Source organism: Copadichromis virginalis, linkage group LG20 (assembly GCF_057382275.1).
Source record: "Copadichromis virginalis isolate Kocher_CV1m ecotype Utaka linkage group LG20, C_Virginalis_male_GT1.1, whole genome shotgun sequence".
Lineage (NCBI taxonomy): Eukaryota > Metazoa > Chordata > Actinopteri > Cichliformes > Cichlidae > Copadichromis > Copadichromis virginalis.
The window spans coordinates 11,892,558-11,912,070 of NC_140637.1; the positions used below are offsets into that span (position 1 = coordinate 11,892,558).

The 19,513-nt window shown below is 41.3% G+C and overlaps 1 protein-coding gene across 4 annotated transcripts in view; it reads left to right on the forward strand.

Moving 5' to 3' along the window:
- The first annotated feature begins 4,266 nt into the window (after positions 1 to 4,266).
- The window catches only part of tafa5l (TAFA chemokine like family member 5, like), a 43,662-nt gene continuing 28,415 nt past the window's right edge, over positions 4,267 to 19,513 (forward strand). Inside the window, exons 1-3 of one of the 4 annotated variants that reach the window (XM_085444680.1) lie at positions 4,267 to 4,735; positions 4,838 to 5,252; positions 17,696 to 17,845. In XM_085444680.1, coding sequence (XP_085300806.1) covers positions 5,156 to 5,252; positions 17,696 to 17,845 — 247 coding nt within the window. In that variant the 5' untranslated portion in view covers positions 4,267 to 4,735; positions 4,838 to 5,155. Of the gene's footprint in view, positions 5,253 to 17,695; positions 17,846 to 19,513 lie in introns of all 4 variants that reach the window. The other 3 variants (XM_085444681.1, XM_085444679.1, XM_085444682.1) reach the window with 3 other exon arrangements.

Consider the following 19,513-nt stretch of genomic DNA (forward strand, 5'->3'; position numbering starts at 1 on the left):
TTTGAGTCCACACAGTTGCGACCTGTCTTAGTTTCATCCAAGCTGACAAATCACATCCCTAAGACTCTTGAATATCCCTATGTTCCTCCTTATAAGTTCTAAGGTTCCTAATTTGTTTCTTTTGGCCCAGTAATTTAACAAATGCTGCAAATGAACTGTAACAAATTCTCCAGCTGTTCCAGTAAAACCATATTTATATGAAAAGCTGTGAACAGGCATTATTAATAAAACACAAGCTCTGCTATCTAAATGAGCAAGATTAATACTTTAAGTTCTAATTTTTGGGTTTGTGCCAGGAAGCCTCCTTGATCAAAATACCCAGTTTCATCAGACCCTTTTGTTGTTAACCCAAGCCCCAATATAAATACTAATAAACATTATTAAATTAGATCTGCATTATTTTGTTATTGCTGAAAACCTACATGTGTCTAAAGGATACATCTTTGAATGTCTTCAGTTTCTTTTGTCTCAAATGAGCTTGAATCCAGCCACATTTCTTATAGTTTATTCTAAATAAGCCCCTGCAATATTAATATATAAATATAAAGCCAGTATAATGATGAAAGCTCAGGTGTTACTGAAGCAATACCATTAACTGTGTTATATCCATGTGTCCCAGCGAGCTGTGACACTGACCCAGCAGCCTGAACCTGAAGGCAGCTATCATTCATTTTATTATGTACGCCTGTGCTTTCTCAGGACAACAAGCAACCTCACAGCTGCTAAAATGAACAAGCAGGTCAATATGTATTTGTGAAATCTACTCTTTCCATCTTCACATTGATTGGTGCAACGGGGCAGCTGTGCAGGAAGCCAATCACACAGGTGAACAAACACAAAGAAATAAACCACACAGGGCGTGCCGGCGTCATTCACTTTATTAGAATAGCAAAACTTCAGCTGATCAATGTCCTAAATTCAAAATGTTACCTCAGTGTGTAAAAACCAAACAGCGAATAGCCTTAAGAGCTGGAAGCAAATGGTCCAAAGGGGAGTCCCTCGCCACAGATTCCCGTGTTAAAAAGCCCAGCTTTAAAGCAAAAAATAAACATATTCATAACCTTGTACAAAAAGCATTTTTGATCTCTGTTGCTGATTTTCCCCTTTGCGACAGGTATACAGAGGGACTTTGTTTAAAAAATTATTATTATCATCTGTTAAGATTCTTTTAAGGCTTCCTTTTCTTGCCTTACTTGCATTTATCATGAGTTACTTCTTGTTTATGAGACTTTCTGCATTCAGTTTTGTATTTAATAAAAGCATGCTTCACTGGGTTATGATAGGATGACAAACCCTGGCCATTAATGAATAACTCATTAATTTTAAATGTTCAGATATTTTTCTTCTAGAGCTGTGCAGACCTGTTTAGACGTTTTTTCTGGCAATGTTTCTGTTCTTAAATATAACCAGTGTAAAATATCAACACTTGGAATGAACTCCAAGTGTTGGTATTTTTTCAGCATAATGTGCCAAATTTGTCATGGAATAATAAAGGATCAGGCCTCACCTGACCTGAAACTGCTGAAACTGTTAGTCATTTGCTCAGTTACTTTTTATGTGTCAAACCCCTTTAATTAAAGCTGAAGGCCTGTACTTCAGACATATGTTTGATTTAAATTCCACAGTGATGGTGTAAACAGGCAAAACTATAAAAATTGTGTCTTTGTTTAAAGTATGGACCTCACTGCCTAAGTGACAGGTAGGTGTTGACACAACCCTGGCTCAAAGGGTAGCGCAACAATTTCAGAGATAAATAAATATGCATTGTGTTGCTGTATGAACATGTGCTGTGTCAGTGAACAAAAAATAAAGCAGCTGATGTTCAATAGATCAAGTAACCTGGAGGAGAGAGAAAAAGACTGAGTACCTCAGCACCTACAGTACAAGCAAGCAAACACACCAGCCCAGGTGTCAGCCATCACTCCCAGTGAGCCACTCATCATGTCCCAACAACCAGGTACTGAAGCCTGGGGGCCGTCACATTTCTAACATGGGTGGATCTAGCCAGTAGTTGTTTGCTAGGTGTCAACTAAACTAATTTGTCTCAAGAAATAGCAAACATTTGTGGTGCTGGTGCCCTGTGCTTTACAGTGGAACTAACAGACTGCTTCAGAAGTCCAAAGTCTGTGTTACAATTCTGAGGGAAATCTTTAGCATGTTAATTAGCATTAATAACCAGGTACCTGTGTCTGTGTGATGCTTAAGTATCAGCATTCCACCTGCTCACCTGAATGTGGCCACACCAAGCTCCAAAAATTGTCCATGTCCATCTTTTATATCATACATATTATATTCTGGGGTTGTGTTTTTGCTAAAAACAAGCTAATTTTTACGAAACTAAATCCAAACGAATACATTTCACAATCACGTGACAAAACGCACCACAGGTATAAAGTTGTGTACTTATCTGCTCACACAAAAATGACCATGTAACTAAAGATGAATTAATATAGAAACATTCATAATAGCAGTATGAAGAACAGTTGCAGGCATATTAGCAGCAAAACAGAGTAGAATGGCCGCTAAAAGGCCCTCTTTGTGTAGATTGTTGGAGTTCTGTTATTGATATAATCAACATGACTAAATACTGGGTGGTTTAAATCATGATCCACATTTTCAAATTATGAAACTGATCATATATTTTGTATGCGACTTTAGTATTCAACTTAACTAATAAACAGGCTTATCAGCTAAACAAAGACGAGAAGAAGCATAAAGCAGTATGCAGTGGAAATAATCAAGTACATCAAAACCATAATTAACTACAGCACTTCAGTTACTAAGTATATTATCACTTATATCACACGCACATCCTCTTGAATCAGTCACAGCTTTGAAATCTTTCATATTTTTCTTAAGCACAGCACGTCGAAAATGCATATGTATTACTACTATGTTATTACTGCATCATTCTTACTATTATTACTTCACACATTCCCAAATTCAGTACGGAAAAACCGTCTGTATCTCATTGGTAAAAATGAAAATAAATATGATGGGTAAAAATAAACTGGCAGAAACCCTGTCAGTTACAGTTATGGATTATGATTAATTACACTGGAACCCCTGCTGAGACGTCACTCAGACAGACGGAAACGTAGTTCTTAACTCTGAGAGCTGGATGAGCCTCACTGCATACAAGAGAAGAAAATACATCTCAACTCAGCAGTCGGCCCGGGCTTGTAGCTCTTCCACCGGCCAAGTAAAGTAAGCTGCTGCAAATGGTTTCACTAGTGCAGAAAAGTTCAGATGGAAAATCCGCAAAGTATCCTTTTAATATAACAAATGCGTAGTCTTAGAATTGTGAGGTCCTGTCATTTTTCATCTATTACACGCTGACGTGACAGGCATCGGCCCGGGCCAATACGTCATCATAAAAGCCATTGAATGAAAGGCTGATAGCACAGCAGCACACAAGGGGAACTTCTTCATCTGCTAATAAAGTGCACATTCACTGGTCATGGAATCTGGTGAGTGCGTGTGTGTGTATGGAAGGTGAGTTATAGTAATGGTCCTCGAATGGCAAGGGAGTCTTAAATGGTGCTCTTTCAGAAGATAAACTGGCATCTGCAGGAGTTTAACTCTCTCTCCCTCTCTCTCTCCTATACACGCATACATCTATACACACCTGCCTCTGTGTGTGCACGCTTGAGACTTGTGAGATATGATATTAGACAGTATATAATACTGCCATAAAGAGCTCTGAGGCAACGCACATGTTATAACACGGACCTCTCAAGAAGCAGACCTGTCACATTTTCCCGGAATGCCAGTGTGCTAAATGTTAACCATAGTCCCCAGACAATGAGGCCCTCAAGGGCGTTTTCCACCTCCAAAACGGGGCATAAGGACACGGAGAAAAGTAAGTGTCAGAATGTGCTAAGCTGGGACCGCTCTGTTTCTCCCCGTGGGCTCATACTGGTCTTCTTTTGCTGTGTATAAACAAGCAACATCATCATCTACAGTTTGCGATTTATAGCCGGGGGACCGCAAAGTTTTTTCACACTTTGAGGAAGGAATTAGGACATCTTTTGCGCGTGAGAGAACGCGCGCGCACGCGAGGGAGGGAGAGAGAGCATTTGAAAACGTCGTAAGTGAAGGGAAGTCAGGGTGCAGCAGCAGCACGGTTTCTGCCATGGAGTGAAAGGAGGAAACCTCCTCTTCGGCGTCGCCTGCATGCAAATGCACCCGACCGGGGTAGAATAAGGCTGGTTCACCACGCTCAGGTGGAACCGCACCATTGACTTGGCGTGGAGCGGTGCTTATCCTCGAACTTAAAGCAGCAAGACACGGTCGCTCAGAATCTTCCAGATCGCATCCAAAGGCTCATACAGGTGACAAGTGTGCCCAACTTCACCGCACCGGCCGTGCTGACGCGCACAGTGCGTTTGTCCAGAGGTTGCTCGCTGCGTGAGACCCCGCCGCTCCTCTTCTGACATTTCGCAGCGCTGCCGTGCACATGCAGACTGTGCGTGTGTGGCAGCGTGACGCATTTGCGCCTTTAGATTTGATTTATTTATTTTTAAGAGTCTGGAGTGTCGCGTTTTCGGACAAGTTTGGGTACCGATCGGAATGATCGTCATGTCCGCATGGGATAACTTGCGCGTCTCTTTGTAGAGTGACACAGAGCTCGGCTAGGTGCTGAAGTTGGTTGGGAATAATAATAACAGTACGTAGCGCAGAGGACGAAAGAGGACGAAACGGCTGAATTTATTGCCAGCATCGTCATCTCCGTGTAAGGAATCGAAACTGCGCGGGGGGGACTGCTGCTCTTTCCTCCTCTTCATCTGCACACTTCCAGCTTTTTCTTTTCTTTCCCCCCTCTTTTCTCTTGCAGAAGCATCAAAGTGAATTCCAGCTCCTGAAAGCACAGCTGCGTAAACTTGGCCAGATCTGGTGACATTGTAGCCTGTGTGTGTCTGTGTGGGTTTGTGTGTGTGTGATAAGCAGCCTGGATGGATATGCGGCTCACCGAGGGAATTTGAAAAGCAAAGGGGGATTACTATCGGTCCCTCTTTTGTTATAACCTCAAAATGGATGCCCACGTCAGGCTTTGGAGATGCAACTGGATTAGCCACTCTTCCGCTGATCTGCTTGACATCTGAGTGGCACAAGTGTTCAAAGTTTGGATAATCTCAAAGGCTGACGGTGTAGAATGCAGTCTGGAGTGAAGACGCTCTCCGCAGGTGGAGGTGCGTCACTCTGCTGCCTACTGCTCCTCTGGCTCATCTACTCCCATCTGCTCAGAGAGGGTAAGGGCACTTACAGCTATTTATTACTTTGCCAACAGCAGCAAGGTCTCTGAGGGCTTTTTATTGGGATGCAGCTGCACATGGTGTGGTCAGATCCTGTCATTCTGGGGGAAAATTCCTATTACGCCCAATTAAACAGCCTCTGTGCTCATCAGAAGTCAAATTACGGTGACCTTGTTGAACCTCTTTGCAGCCTGATTTGGCATCTCAGTAATAATATTCCCAGTCAGTGTATAGTGATGTTATTTTGCACAGTTTCATCATGTCTGATAGCACTATTATGTACCTAGGAGCTTTAGACCACCATTTCCAAAACACTTTTTAAGAATCTGAAATGCATTAAGAATAGTTATAACCTTCAACCCAAACAACCCTGATTTTTTTCTGTTTTGATGCTGGACCAAAAATCAGGCTCTTTGCTGTCATGTGGGATAGTAATTTGGCGAATCTATAACTGAGCCTTAGGTGAAAAAACATCAGAAAGCCTTCAGCTATTGTTTTTCCACTTAGGTTAAGGCCTTTATATGCTTCCAAGTCATGTTTTCATCTTGAATAATGCATCCACTGGTGCAATTACACCTTCACCCTGACACAGAATAGAAAGCAAAAGGATGTTTCCCTGCACTTCATTGGCTGCTGTCCATAACACAACATTTCCGCCGCTGTCAGAGACAGAGAACAGGCTTAAAGTACTGGAACTTGTTGGGAGATGCTGAACACTAAGTTTGCAGATTAGATCTTTTAATCAAGCATTGGCCGGCAGCATAATTACCACTGTGGAGGAGGGATAGTGCCTACATCAATGTCTTTGGCAGCTTGCCGGGAACAAAAGTAGACACTGATGTGAAAAATGAACTGCCTGCGCGTTGAAATGTGCTCCCTTTGCCTCTAATTTGCAGTGTTTTCTCCCAAAAACGCTGCTGTCACCAGCCTCTAATTCCCACCCCTCTCAAGCCTGTGCATATTATCCAAGGAGCCACAGCTACCCTCCTGTTCCCCACAGCCATTTATTATTGACTCGTTTTCATCTGAAAGTGATCTCATTAGCACATGATTGTACAAATTACTCGATCAATCTCTTGTGAACTTTGTTGCCCTTCATATATTCCCAGGGTAAGTGAGATCTCCCGTGCATGGCCTGGTAGTTAAAACCTCTGGATATGATTTTTGGGGTAGACAGTCTCCCTGTTTGTTGCTGACTGGTTTTAGAATAAAATGTGTCATATATATATATATATATATATATATATATATATATATATATATATATATATATATATATATAAATAAAATCATCAAAACCAAGTCATTTGAAGCTGGCTGGACTGACCAGTTACTGCACTCATAAAAGCAGCTCTGATTTTTTTAGCATTACAGTCTAAAAATATAACAAGATTCATTTGCAGTATTTCTTTTAGCATTTATAGCTAAGCATCACTGTTAGAGTCAAAGCACTGTTCACTTTCCATGAAAAGCTCAGCCAGTATGGCCCCTGAGGGCCTGAGAGCCACACTGTGTGCCGGTGAACTGGCGAGCAGGACTAACTTGAGGTTAGAGGCTGTGCTGCCTCCACCGTCTTCATAGCCCATCTGTCATGGCGACCAGGACAGGAAATCAAAGCCTAGCAGCTCTGTCCATGCACGCCATTGGGCCACCGTCGGTCACAATAAATGGCCTGTCGGCTGCTCTCAATGTTGCCAGTTTATTCAACAATAAATTTGGAATTGTCTGGGATTTTCGTACTTGGGCCACATTCCGGTTCAGTGGTGCAGCCAGGGAGCAGCGGTGACACATCTCTGCTTTGTCACTCACAAACCTCGGAGTTAGTATGAAAAGGGAGGGTGGAGTGCTGCATTTTTACCCACATTTATTCGCTGGAGGTGAAGGGATAGTTGGCCTTTGCTCTAACTCATCTGACAGAATTCTGTTGCCATGGCAGTAAATCATTAATTTGAAATAATTTGCTCAGATGAGACTTCTTAAATCTTTATTCATCTTTGATGCAACAGCAAAATCATTTCTGTGTTTCTCAGCTGCTCTTTCCATAGATTACTTATCAGCATGTGTAGTGTGGTATCTTTTCTTTGGATTTCCCATTAAGGATGTTTAAGCTGTCATAATTTCTCATTTTACCACAGATGATTATGTGAAACGGTTGTAGTAGCTAACCGATTTAGCAGCTCTCGCCTTCATTTTCATTCATCTTTTTGGCCTCTTTATATGCACTGTTTGGGTTTTCAAGCATTCGAATCTTTCTGAGACTAGTCTGATTGCAAATAGCGGTGGGTGACTGCCTTCATCTATAAAGCTCTGATGACAGCACTCAACACTGCTCAGCAGACAAACTTAGCAGCAAGTTGGTGAAGAAAGCTGAACCTCTGTTTTTCTCAGTAGAAGATGGAACTCTGAAAAGGGTTGAAAGCAGAGCCATTGAGTAAGACAGTCCAGTCACCGGGGGTTCTGAATTCGGGGTAAACAGTTCCTGCAAGTGCTTAGCGGGCAGTTGGAATGTACGCTTAAAACATACAGCCTTGTTTTTGTTTAACTACCTTTTAAAAAGACATCTCAGACTTCTGTGCTGCTATATCTCTATGGTGCAGCTAGCATAAGTTGCTAACCCCCGTTGCTAAACTTCTGTGAGTCTCCGTGATCCGCCATTGCTGTAAAAAAAAAAAAAAATGGTGAAGTGACTCTTCCATTCAACAGCTCTGGTTGAGAGGAGACTCCAAATTCATTTTATCTGCTGGTTAGCGGATCTAAACCTGTTGAACATTGAATGTGACTCTGAAAAACAAACAGAAACATATGATGTAAAGCAAAATATATTTAATACAAGAGAAGGTGGACAACCCAAATAAATGAAACCACAGGGTGATTTCCTGATCTTGGTGTTCTGTTTTGTACAGAAAGTGCTTCTCTATACAGCGCATGTGACGTGTCATGATTAACGTGTCATTTTGGTTTGTTTGAATAATCCAGTGAGTGCAACAATCTATCCTGTCACCCTGCTCTGCTGTCGACGCGGCTGACAGCACATTTATGAGCCACGTCTGTGGCCCGTGTCACTACATTTTGATGTGACTCACCGAGACTGTACAGAGAACAGGCTCATGCGGTTCAAGTATCAAAACCAGACCGATTTTACTCCTGATGAATTATTCTGTATCCTATCATGGTCATTTCCCCCCGATGTATATGAGAAAGCAAATCTTCATGGTGCACCAGAGAGATAAAATTCAAAATCTTTGGTTGGTATTCTCTTTTAACTCAGAGAGCAGGGCCTATCCATCCAAGCATTAAACTAATCAGAGTACCGGAGAATTACTGACTTTTTGAAGTGAAAAGAATGATTTCCATTCCAGTCTTCTTCAAGGCGGCATTTTAAGCATGCAAAGGGAGACCTACTTTGATTATGACCTTGGCTGTAAATTGTAAGCAAATCATTGAGACCTGCTTATATAGGCGGTGGGGCTTTAAAAGTATGAGCATCTTTATGGAACAAAATGAAAAGAATTTTTACAGCTAAATCAATTTGGCAGCACACAAAGCTCATATTTCATAACTCCCCGAATATAAATTCTTTCTAGCCGTCAGCTTTGACCTCCCTTGTGGTTGACTGTAGCGCACTACTCAGTGTATTTCTGCATTGTTATTTTCTCTGCGGAAATCTCTGGGCTTGAAACTGCTCCATCATTGGCAGAGTGGTGTAAATGATTTGAGTTATGTTCCTTCGGACTTCTGTCCCTTTCTATTTTCTGCCTGATGCCGTGATCATATTTTCTGAGAGGGAATGTGCTTGAGTGTTAAAGCTCACACAATCCCGCATTACTGTACAGTACTTATGGGGTCGTAATAGTCCTCTGATGTTCACCATTTTCTCTGTGTTTGCAGTAAAGAAGGAGGGCATCATGGAACGCTATCTGGGGGGGAATTTGAAATGAGTCACCGTGGCTTTATACAGTCATCTCTGCGCTACATTCAGCAGAGCTACTGTTTGCATTTGCAAGGCATATTGTACATTCGCTCTCCATGCCTCTAGCCTGTTTTCATCCACAGCAAATTGTTTGAGCGCACTCTGTATTGTAATATTCTGCAGCTGTGCTGTGCGACAGCAAAAGAAATGCATTCAAAGCCATCTCAGTCATGTGAACCGTACCACAGGACAGACCTGAAATACACTGTGAGTCCTAGCAGGGGATGGATGTAAGGGGAATGTTTTCTATTTTAAAGCTGCCCTTGGCAATGTCACACAAAGGTTGCAGACAAACTGTACAAAAAAATGAACTTGGGGATCTTGAAGTTCTCTAATATGATGTTAGCAGACTACACAGCATGCTTTTGCTTTCTAGTGAGAAAGGAGACAATCTAAAGCTACTGTGCCCCGCTTTCCCCAAGGGAGTGCCATCCTACGGCGGCTACGGGAAGTTTCAATTTTTCATTCCCTGTGGGTGGAGTAGTGTTCACACCTGACACGGGAATTAAATTTGAGCAAATAGAGCCCATTTCTGGTGTCTCAGTTGGCAGGGCGGCAGTGCCTTTCAGTGGTTGCTTGTGATTGTCTGAAAATCACACTTGATGCAGCTTAAAAAATTCTGTCATTCGAATGCAGAGCTCAGCATTCGAATATGAGCAGCTTCTCAAGAGAGAACAACAAGGAGCAGACTGACTGAGGGCTAGCACACTGCAGAGAAATGTTCTTTATCTAATAACATAATTCATCCCACCCCAAATGCTCCAACATCTCCCTACCATTACACCCGATTCCTTTCGCACTGTTTTATTTGAAATTGCATAGTTACCATTACAGGTCCTCTAACATCAGCAGGGAGTTGTTCACTTGTATAATTATCAATCGGACTAACATAGAGTATTCAAATAGCATGTGAAATTAAGTGGTGGCACATGTTATGCTCCACTGCTCTGCTGCCCTACTTGTTTAGCAGCAGAAGATCACGGCGATGTCAGGAAGCATATAGCACGGGGTCAGTCAAACATCTGCCTCTCTCACCTGGTGTCCTATTACATGCTACCTACTGCGCTGCACGCGTCAAGTGCTGTTAAGGTAATGAGATGGACTTGGCTGCGGCTGCCTTGGCTACCATATGCACAGTCAAATAAGCTGGCTGTTTGATGTCATCCTGAGTTGTTAATAGAAGCCAGAGCTGTGAGATCAGAATGGACATGAGGAGAAGATCAGGTAAAAGTTCGGGCTGCAGTGGCGAATAAATCCAGATTAACTCACTGAAATTACCTTTATGTTTGTGGGATTGAGTTTATTAGCTTCCTTTGAGGTCGTGAAGCAGAGTAACAGTATTTTAGAGTGATCTCTTACTTAAGTTAGCTGAGTCTATATGTGCCACAATTGGTGTTGAAATAATTATCATCTATTAGAAAGCCAATTTCAAGCAATTTCAAGAACTTTAAACTATCGTTCTTATAAACTATAAACTATAGAAATTCTTCTGTGTGAACAAGAAAGTCATTTGACCCCACAAGACAATAACTTATGTACACAAAAACCAAAACCAAAGGAAAATCCCACACTGGGCTTCACTGACTCACATTACTGAATCAGAAAAATTTGAAAATTATTCAAGGTCTTCTTATTACAGATTTTTGGGATACCAGTAAAAATTAATGGTGTAACATAAAGTTATATTCTAAGTACACCAAGACTTACAGTGGGAGTCCATTGTCAGGCTCAGACTACAGTCATGCACACTCTCACTCTGTGCAGTCCTGTGAAAAACTAAGTGCAATCTTGCTGCTTCCAAAGGAAGTAACAGGGTAAAAATGCAAATGCAAATTAACAGGATACTCAAATGCAGCTGATCAACAGCAAGTGTGAGCGCCTCTATAAAAACAGAGGTTTTTGTAAATTTCCTGGTCAGTAGCAGGTGTGTGTTAAAGATGAAGTCCCAACAAATTCACCAAAAAGCCTTAAAATCGACGTGAATGAACAAATGCCCACAATTCTCAATGACCTGAAGCAACGCTGTGAAGAAGAGTGGCCCAAAATTCGTTCACAGTGATGTGAGAGACTGAGAAAGTCATATGGAAAATGATCACTGTAAGTTATTACTGCCAAAGGTGTTTCTACATACTTTGAATGGGCTGTGCTCAGTTGTCCTTATAACAACTTCCTTTTTCACATGACTGCACATTGTGTCTTTCTGTTACAGTAGTCACTATCTCAGCTTTGTCAGTTACAGTCAAAATCTTGTGACTGAAAAACATGATAGTTTGCATGTTCCTCTCTTTCATGGTGTTTGGGATGTAATCGGTAAGGAGACGTGTTCCAGAAAAAGAACTTTAAAAATCACTGACACACAAAGTGGTTTGTCTGATGCTGGCACTTGTGTTTTCAATTTCTCAGCTCCATCCAGCTTCAACAATTCTTCGTATTTTTCTTTGCTATGTCTAAAATTGTAGAGCTGGTGTAGAGCACTGCGCTCATTTGGGTCATCCTCACAGAGGTGGTGGAGTCATGGTGGAAGAATCAAAACATTTCTATCATGCTAGTCTTCCTGTCATGAGTCATCTCAGGTGCAGCATCAGTTTTCATCCATTATGACACAGCATGCAAGATAAAAAGACCAGTGGTACCCATTTTGTACTATTCCTGGCCCAAAGCTGCACTCTACGTCTTCCAGTTTGGTCTGAAGCAGTTGTTGGGCAGAAAAGAATCAGATAAACAAGAGTATAAAGCCTAGTACAGGGAAGGGTGTTCATTTCTACAAATAAAGACAACGCAAACTGTGTTTTTCCAGTGCTTATGTAACTTTGTAAGTTATCAGACAAAATTTTCAAGGTCCTCTGTGGTTAAATTGTTCAGGAAACTGGTCATAGTTAATGTCACACAAAGAATTTTAACTTCCCTTTATCCGGTCGTTAAGTGATGACATGACGAATCCTACTTCCGGGTATAAAGTAGTCTGCGTTTAATATGGCTTTTGTGTTGTTAACATGTTTAATGTTTTGTATTTTCTTCTATTTAATCTCAAAAAGCTCCTAAAACAGTCAGTGAGCACCGTTGACCTCCCTCGGCTTTTATTACCGCTAATCGTTTATTTAAGCTCAGTTTTTAAAACCTTAGGATGTAACTACAGCCCAGCCCATGCAGCAGTATATGAATGACTAACCTCGTATTGTGGATGGATTATCTCAGTTGTTCTCCTGGATGAAGTTTGGTCCTTTTACAGCATAGGTGTCAAACTCTGGCCCGCAGGCCAAATTTGGCCCGCAGCCTACTTACATTTGGCCCGCGAAGCCATACCAAATTACTATCAGAGCTGGCCTACTGGTATTATACAGCTAATATATATATTGTTTAGTATTAAGCTTTGCTTGTTCCATATTCAGTTTTTCAGCAAAACGTGTTTGAGTCCATAAGAAAAGATTCATTCTTATATCTGGAGGAATAAATATATTTCAATAAATATTAACGTTAGCCCGCGACTTTGTTCCAGTTTTGAATTTTGGCCCACTGTGTATTTGAGTTTGACACCCCTGTTTTACAGCATCCTGCCATGCGATTACATTTGTTCCTGACCACCGAGAACACTCACGTTAACTTTTATCGAGTGGAAAAAAGTTAGCTTTTTTATATTATGCTAACATAGCTGTGTCGCTAGCGGTCACGTAGCACATCATTATATACCAGCTAGCCAAACTTCAGTAACCCTACAAACGTCACTGCTGTTTAGTTTTCTGTCTTCATTTATGTTGGAAGTGATAGCAGAGCTGTATGTTTTCATTTGTTTCCAAAACCCCGCAGTCAGGACATGCTATATTGTATTTAGATAGAAGCTAGCGAGCTAACTCCCTGCTAACTTCTAACTCCGTTAAATGTCATAAATTCCGTTTTCATGGATGCCTGATCATTTTATTAAAGATGAAAGACTTTAGACAGTTTTTCAACTCTCAGTAATGCCATAGTGTTCGTTTGATATATGGACCCGCAGCGGAGTTTAGGCCCAGACACGGCTAGTGACGTCAGACTTAACGACCGGATTGTGCAGTTGTGTTTTTTTTTAGCACCACTGATGGCTCCTGTGAACCTTGATCACACCAGAGAGGTTCTAAATAAGAGAAAATGTGTGAACATGATATGTTTTGTGCCTCTTAATATTAAATACACTTTTTTTGAGGGTGGCGTTCTGTCTCCGAGAGACCCTCTTTGTGTCCTTGTCACTGCAGTTTTTGCTATTTTGGGGGGCTTTGGAAAGGACAGTCATTAATTGTTTCCTTCCTTGTTTCCTGTTTCCTTCTTCCCAAATGCTGGGTAAGCATCACTGAGCAAGATGCAGATCCCAAAGATTTCACCTTGACACCACCACTAATGTGTATTTATTTGTGTGTGTGTTTGTGTGTGGCTTAATGAGAGGATTTGCAGAGAGCTTTGTCCTCAGAAAAAAAAAATAAGTGGAAAGCACTTTATAAAAGCAGTCCATTTAAAAAGTTGATTTAATCCATAATCAAAACAATCATTAGTGTGTCCCTAAACACAAGACAACTACAAGGAAAGCATAAATGTGCTGTGTGAGATAGCTGGCTGATGCTGAATGGGGGTTTTAGCCACTTTTAATTACATTTAAAAAATTGATAGAGGCAGCCACTACTAATCAGTTATGACAGATTACCTGCATCATTAACATTTATAATTTTTCCTGCAATGTTTCCAGTCTCCCACAGAAGATCTGCTGGATTCATATCAGATTCTATACATGCTATGATTGTCATGCTCTCTAAACTAGCGTTTTGTTGCCAGCCCCATTTTCATTCTTGAGAATGCCACTTCTGTCACAAAAGGAGCGCACAATGGAATGAAGATAATCACTCACACTTATTATTGTATCTGAGTGCGGTGATTAGAGTCAGATTAGAAAAGTGGTCGGAGTCAGTTCCGGATGTTTAGGCCAAACCAGCACAGAGGAGCTTTCTGCTATAGCTTTGGTCCCTATAGGGAATAATTCCAAACACAATACGTATTGTCATGAATAATTAACTGCACCACTCTACAAGATGTGGAATTTTTTATAAATATAGTGCAAAACTGTATCTTGGAAAGTCACGTTGTGCAATAAAACATTGTGAAACCTCGCTTCCATGTGTTTCAAAGCTCCAGTAATTACAATCTATAAAGGAAGATTGTTTTAATATGGAAATGGAATCCTAGTCATAGTTCATTCAGTGCAGCCTCTCATATAATTTTATGGCAAATTCCCTGAGGAGAAACAGAGCTTTTCTCACAAGCTCCCAATGTGGTTTCACTTGTACAGGAGCAGCGCGGCGCTGTCTCCTGCGGATGTCCGTTAAATCTGATAAAGCTTTTTTTCTTTTTTTTTAAATCAGTTAAGACTGACTTCTGATGTATCTGCACAGTCTTAATTAAAGACACAAACAAGGAAAAAAAAGATAAGCTAGAAAGGACTGAAAGTTTTTATTGGTTAGTACAACTAAGAAACAGCAAACTGCTGCAATCAGCTGCGATGTTAACAGGGATGATGATAATTGGCGGCTTTGTATATTCACGGTCCGTCGCTGAGGTCGTGCCAGTGTGGTGTATCTAGAGCCCAACGGCTCTTAGTCCAGCAGTGATGCACACTGAATCAGACTAACAATGTGAAAGCAAGTGTGGACTCCTGGCAGCCTGTTTCAGGCAGAGTTATTAAGATATTTGTGCGCCTGTACTTTGGTGATCTGCAGTGTGTCTGATCAAAGAGCTGATATGTAGAGCACAGACTTACATCTTTGCTCTAACCTGTGTGCGTTTGGTCCCCTGTGTGTGTCTGTGTTGCCAGTTAGCACTAGCATAGTGTTATGATTCACTGATAAGGTGATCAAGCTGCCAGTCGGTGCTTAAAGCCAGTGTCTACTACTTCTTGTTGTCATTTCTGACAGGATCCAGGGCCTGTTCAGCGACCATTCCCATCCTTCAGTCGGCGCTCTCCTCGCTGCCACGGCCATATGTGCATTTCATCATGTGAAACAGAGACGAGGCAAAGTGTCCTCACACCACTGAGTGACAGAAACCCTCTGTCACATGAATTAACTCCTGTACGTATGATGGAGCGCTGGCCATGGCTAAGGGCGCTTTACAAAGCAGCTACCCCCACCCACACACTACACAACTCACCACTTCAACTCCCCCAGCGCCTTACTGTTGTCTTCCTTCAGGCTTATTACATGAAGCCCATTCATCTGTTCAGTGTTGAGCACTGATATCTGATGGCACCTCTGTCCTCCAAGCAACAACCAAGTATACAGGATCTCACCTCAGCAGAAAAACGAGAGAGGCGGGTGGGCTGAGTGATGGTGGTGCGCGGTGGAGGGTGGCCAGCAAGGCTGATGTTATGAAATTAGATTTACATAGCAGATCTCTGTAGAGCTGGTTTTGTTTTATGGCTCTTAACACTTCTGGAGGTAATTTTATGGAAAAAGTAAACCAGTCTTATCAGCTTAAATAGCAAAGTGTGGCTGTCAGTGGAAACTGCAGCCCATTCGTTGATCTATTAACTGAGAGGCTGAGATACCCCGTAAGCCTGTTTTTGATGTCAAGTAGCACTGCTGGAAGTGAAAAGTACTTCCAGCAAACGAGTAGGGCAGAACAAGTCGGATAATATGATTAGCCAACTCTGGTGTAGAAATATAAAGTTTGACCTGCACGGCGGTAGAGAAAACATTACCTACAACTGAGGAGTCCCTCCTCTGTGGACCAAGTATGTGGACCTAACCAAGTATTTTGTTGCTTAAACACAAACAAACTGCAACTAGAAAATATAAAATGAAAGAAGGTTTAATGCCAGAAAGCTCTGAAGGAAAAGCAGTCAACCCGGCAAGTAAATTTTTGCCCGTGAGTCTATCTATCGCCTACCTAACTATCGTTGCTATGGACAGGAAGTATCTCAACTTGGTGAATTATGCTAAAAGAAATGCCGCAGGGTCACCTTAAATCTTCACAGACATCTTGCTCTGATACTTGGATGTCTCAGCACTGCTCAGGTAATTTTATGAGTCATTTGTGTTCATCAACAACCCTTTCAACCTTTGCCATTATTGCGCTCATTTCATGCTACATAGCAGTTAGCGTCTCACTTAATGAGCATTTGAGTGTGGCGGGAAGCGACTAGAAGCAGCAGCATAAAGGAGCTATGGTTGGTGAATGCCAAGGATTGACCTTACAGGAACTGCAGTACACACTCTTCTCTAATCTGCCTTTTCTCTTAGATGTTTTGAAGAATGGAGAACCTCCCCTTCATACACCCCCCTTGCCCCTCCCATGTAGTTCATCTGCAACTAAAGCATGCTTGCAAAATGTAGATTTCTCCAGTTTGTGTAATTAATTTAAAGATAACACTGTGGCAAACTTGGAAAAGCTGCTTATACACGTGTCCCTGGCCAGGGAGTTATCCATCAATTTGTAATGCCTGGAGAACTCTGAAGTAATTCTCTGTGCTTGGACAGAACTATAAGAATAGCACACACACACACACACACACACACACACACACACACACACACACACACACACACACACACACACACACACACACACACAGATTTCTGAGCATCACTTTAAGACATTCTGTCCATTTGCTGTCTCAGTAGAGCTTAGCTTGGCTTGAAAATTGGTCTGTCTGGTGTAGGAGCAGTGCCCAGCAGCCTCTACTCCGTCAACCAAGTAACATTTTATTTCTGTCAGTGGTCCAACTCATTTGGATAGTCAAATAAAAAAGAGCAAAAAATAAATAAATGTGGCTTCAAACAGGGTGTGAGAGTGTTAACCTCACATTGTACGTTCGGGCATGGCTGTGAGTTCTCTGTTTAATTATTGCGACTGCCTGTAAAGTGGATATTTTCAGGTACACGCGAGGATAAGTTATCTACAAATGGCCAGTGTTGTCAATTTCACGGCGAGAACAGTCTTTATGTTTCATTATTTAATGGGTTGACTGCTATGAAATTTGCAGAGAACATTCATGCTCACAGTCAGAAGAAGTCTTTAGATTTTGCCCATTACGTGAAAAAAATCAATAAGTTGTTTTATGGTGCTCTCATATCTCGGAGCCTCTGACTCGTGTGTTTGTTATTTTGCAGTTATGGGTAGCCAAATGGAAGATGCTCTTTTAACTGATTTTTTTTCCCTGCATGATCCCTGTAAGGCACTTTCATCAAGAGAACTCTGTCATGCTGTATTAAAACTGAAAAAGCATTCTAGCCGCCTGCTTTTAAAGCACTAAAAACTTTCCTGACATTTTTAATGAGAATATTAAACTCTTTAGTGGAACACAAAGCCAAAAAGGTAAAAAAAATGTCTCTTTGCAAACAACAGCCAGCCTGTCGTTTTCACCTTTGAACACCAGTTGCTCCTCTGTAATAAGTTCATTACTGACTCATTATGCTAATGTGATGTACTTTATCCTCACTGCTGTGTTTGGCAGGCCAGTTGGCGGTGGGAACCTGCGAGATAGTGATGCTCAACAGAGACAGCAGTGTTCCCAGGCGGACCATCGCCAGGCAGACAGCCCGCTGCGCCTGCAGGAGAGGCCAGATCGCCGGCACCACCAGGGCGAGGCCGGCCTGCGTAGATGGTGAGTTCAGTGACTTCTCTAGCCCAATGGAGAATAAATATTAGAGAACGTAGCTGGAGTGATTCAGTACAGCGGGAGAAGAAGTCACTTTGGCAAGCAACTGAATCGGCTGGTGTGCTATAAACATAGAAACAATCTAATTAAAAAGTGTAATTGATGAAAAAAAAGTTCAAAGTAATTTCAATATTTCTGTAACACAATGGATTTTTCCCCTATGCTTGAAGAAAAACTATTTGTATTTCACCTATAACAACTATATTGCAGTCGGCATGTCAAAACCTTTTAATATTTCCCTATATGAAGCCTGTTGTATGCAACTCCACCTTTACCACCATAAATTGAACAGCTGTAGTTCAATTAAACTATTAAAGTAGAAATATTCTCTGAGCATTTAGGGTTTTTTTTTTTTTAATTTTAAGATTTTTTTTAGGGAAGTGTTTTTCATCAAGAGTTAAGGATCGAGTCTCCTGGCACACTTGTGTGCTACATATGATCACTAGCGGCTGGTTAGCTTGGCTTACACCCTAACCCTAACACCACTAGCAGAGTCTCCAGGATGTACAAGGAATGATCTCTTGTAAAATATGATTGTGATATTTCTATACTACTGTTAATAATGAACCTCAGAGATGCCTGCAGGCAGGGTTTAGTTTTCTTTGTACGGAGCCAGGCTAGCAGTTATTCTTTCCAGTCTCTATGTTAACCTACACTAGCTGGCTGCTAGCAGTGGCTTCATACTTAATTGAACAAGTTGTGTCAAACTTTTTACTCTTGTTGAGTGTGGGATCTCGATCTGTGTTTCTGAACAAGGTGGGAAAAAGTGGGAAACCTAGTCATGTATTTACTTTTGTACATTTTTTGCAGTAATGCAGGAGTGGAGAACAATGAAGTATTTGAATAAATCTCGTGCAAAAAAAAATAATTTGATAGTTTTTAATGTATGTAATTGCATTGTAATTTCACAAACCTAGGAGTGCTCTCTGGATGCTCTGGTCCCGTTGAGAAAAGCTGAATAATACACTGTAAAATAAAACTAAACACCAAAATTAAAGTAGTGACATAAATACTGAAAAAAACATTTTAGTTAATGGAAATAAAAAACAAAACTAAATTCAACTGATGCGATATTTATATGCCAAATCATAACAACAATCAATTCAAGTCTAGCAATCAGACGACCTCCTGTGATGAAGCACTTGGCGAGTGTGGGAAGCAAAAACCTTTAACAGGAAGAAACCTCCAGCAGAACCAGGCTCAGCGAGGGGCAGCCATCTGCTGTGACTGGTTGGAGATGAGACAGAGAGACAGGACAAAAACAGCTGTGGAAGAGAGCCAGAGATTAATAATAACTAATGATTAAACGTAGAGTGGTGTATAAACACATGGAGAGTGAGCCCACAGCAGTCTAGGCCTACTACAGCATAACTAAGGGAGAGTACAGGGTCACCTGACCCAGCCTTAACTATAAACACATAGAAATTTAAGCTTAATCTTAAAAGTAAAGTGTGTCTGTATCCCCAAATCCACACTGGAAGCAGGTTCCCCAGAAGAAGTAACTGCGGAAAATAACACTATTTAAAATAAATTAGTTTTTCATTTGATCCATTCTTGCTTTGGTCAAATTTCCAAAGCAAGGAAGCTTTGATAAATGTATCTTTACTGGAACTG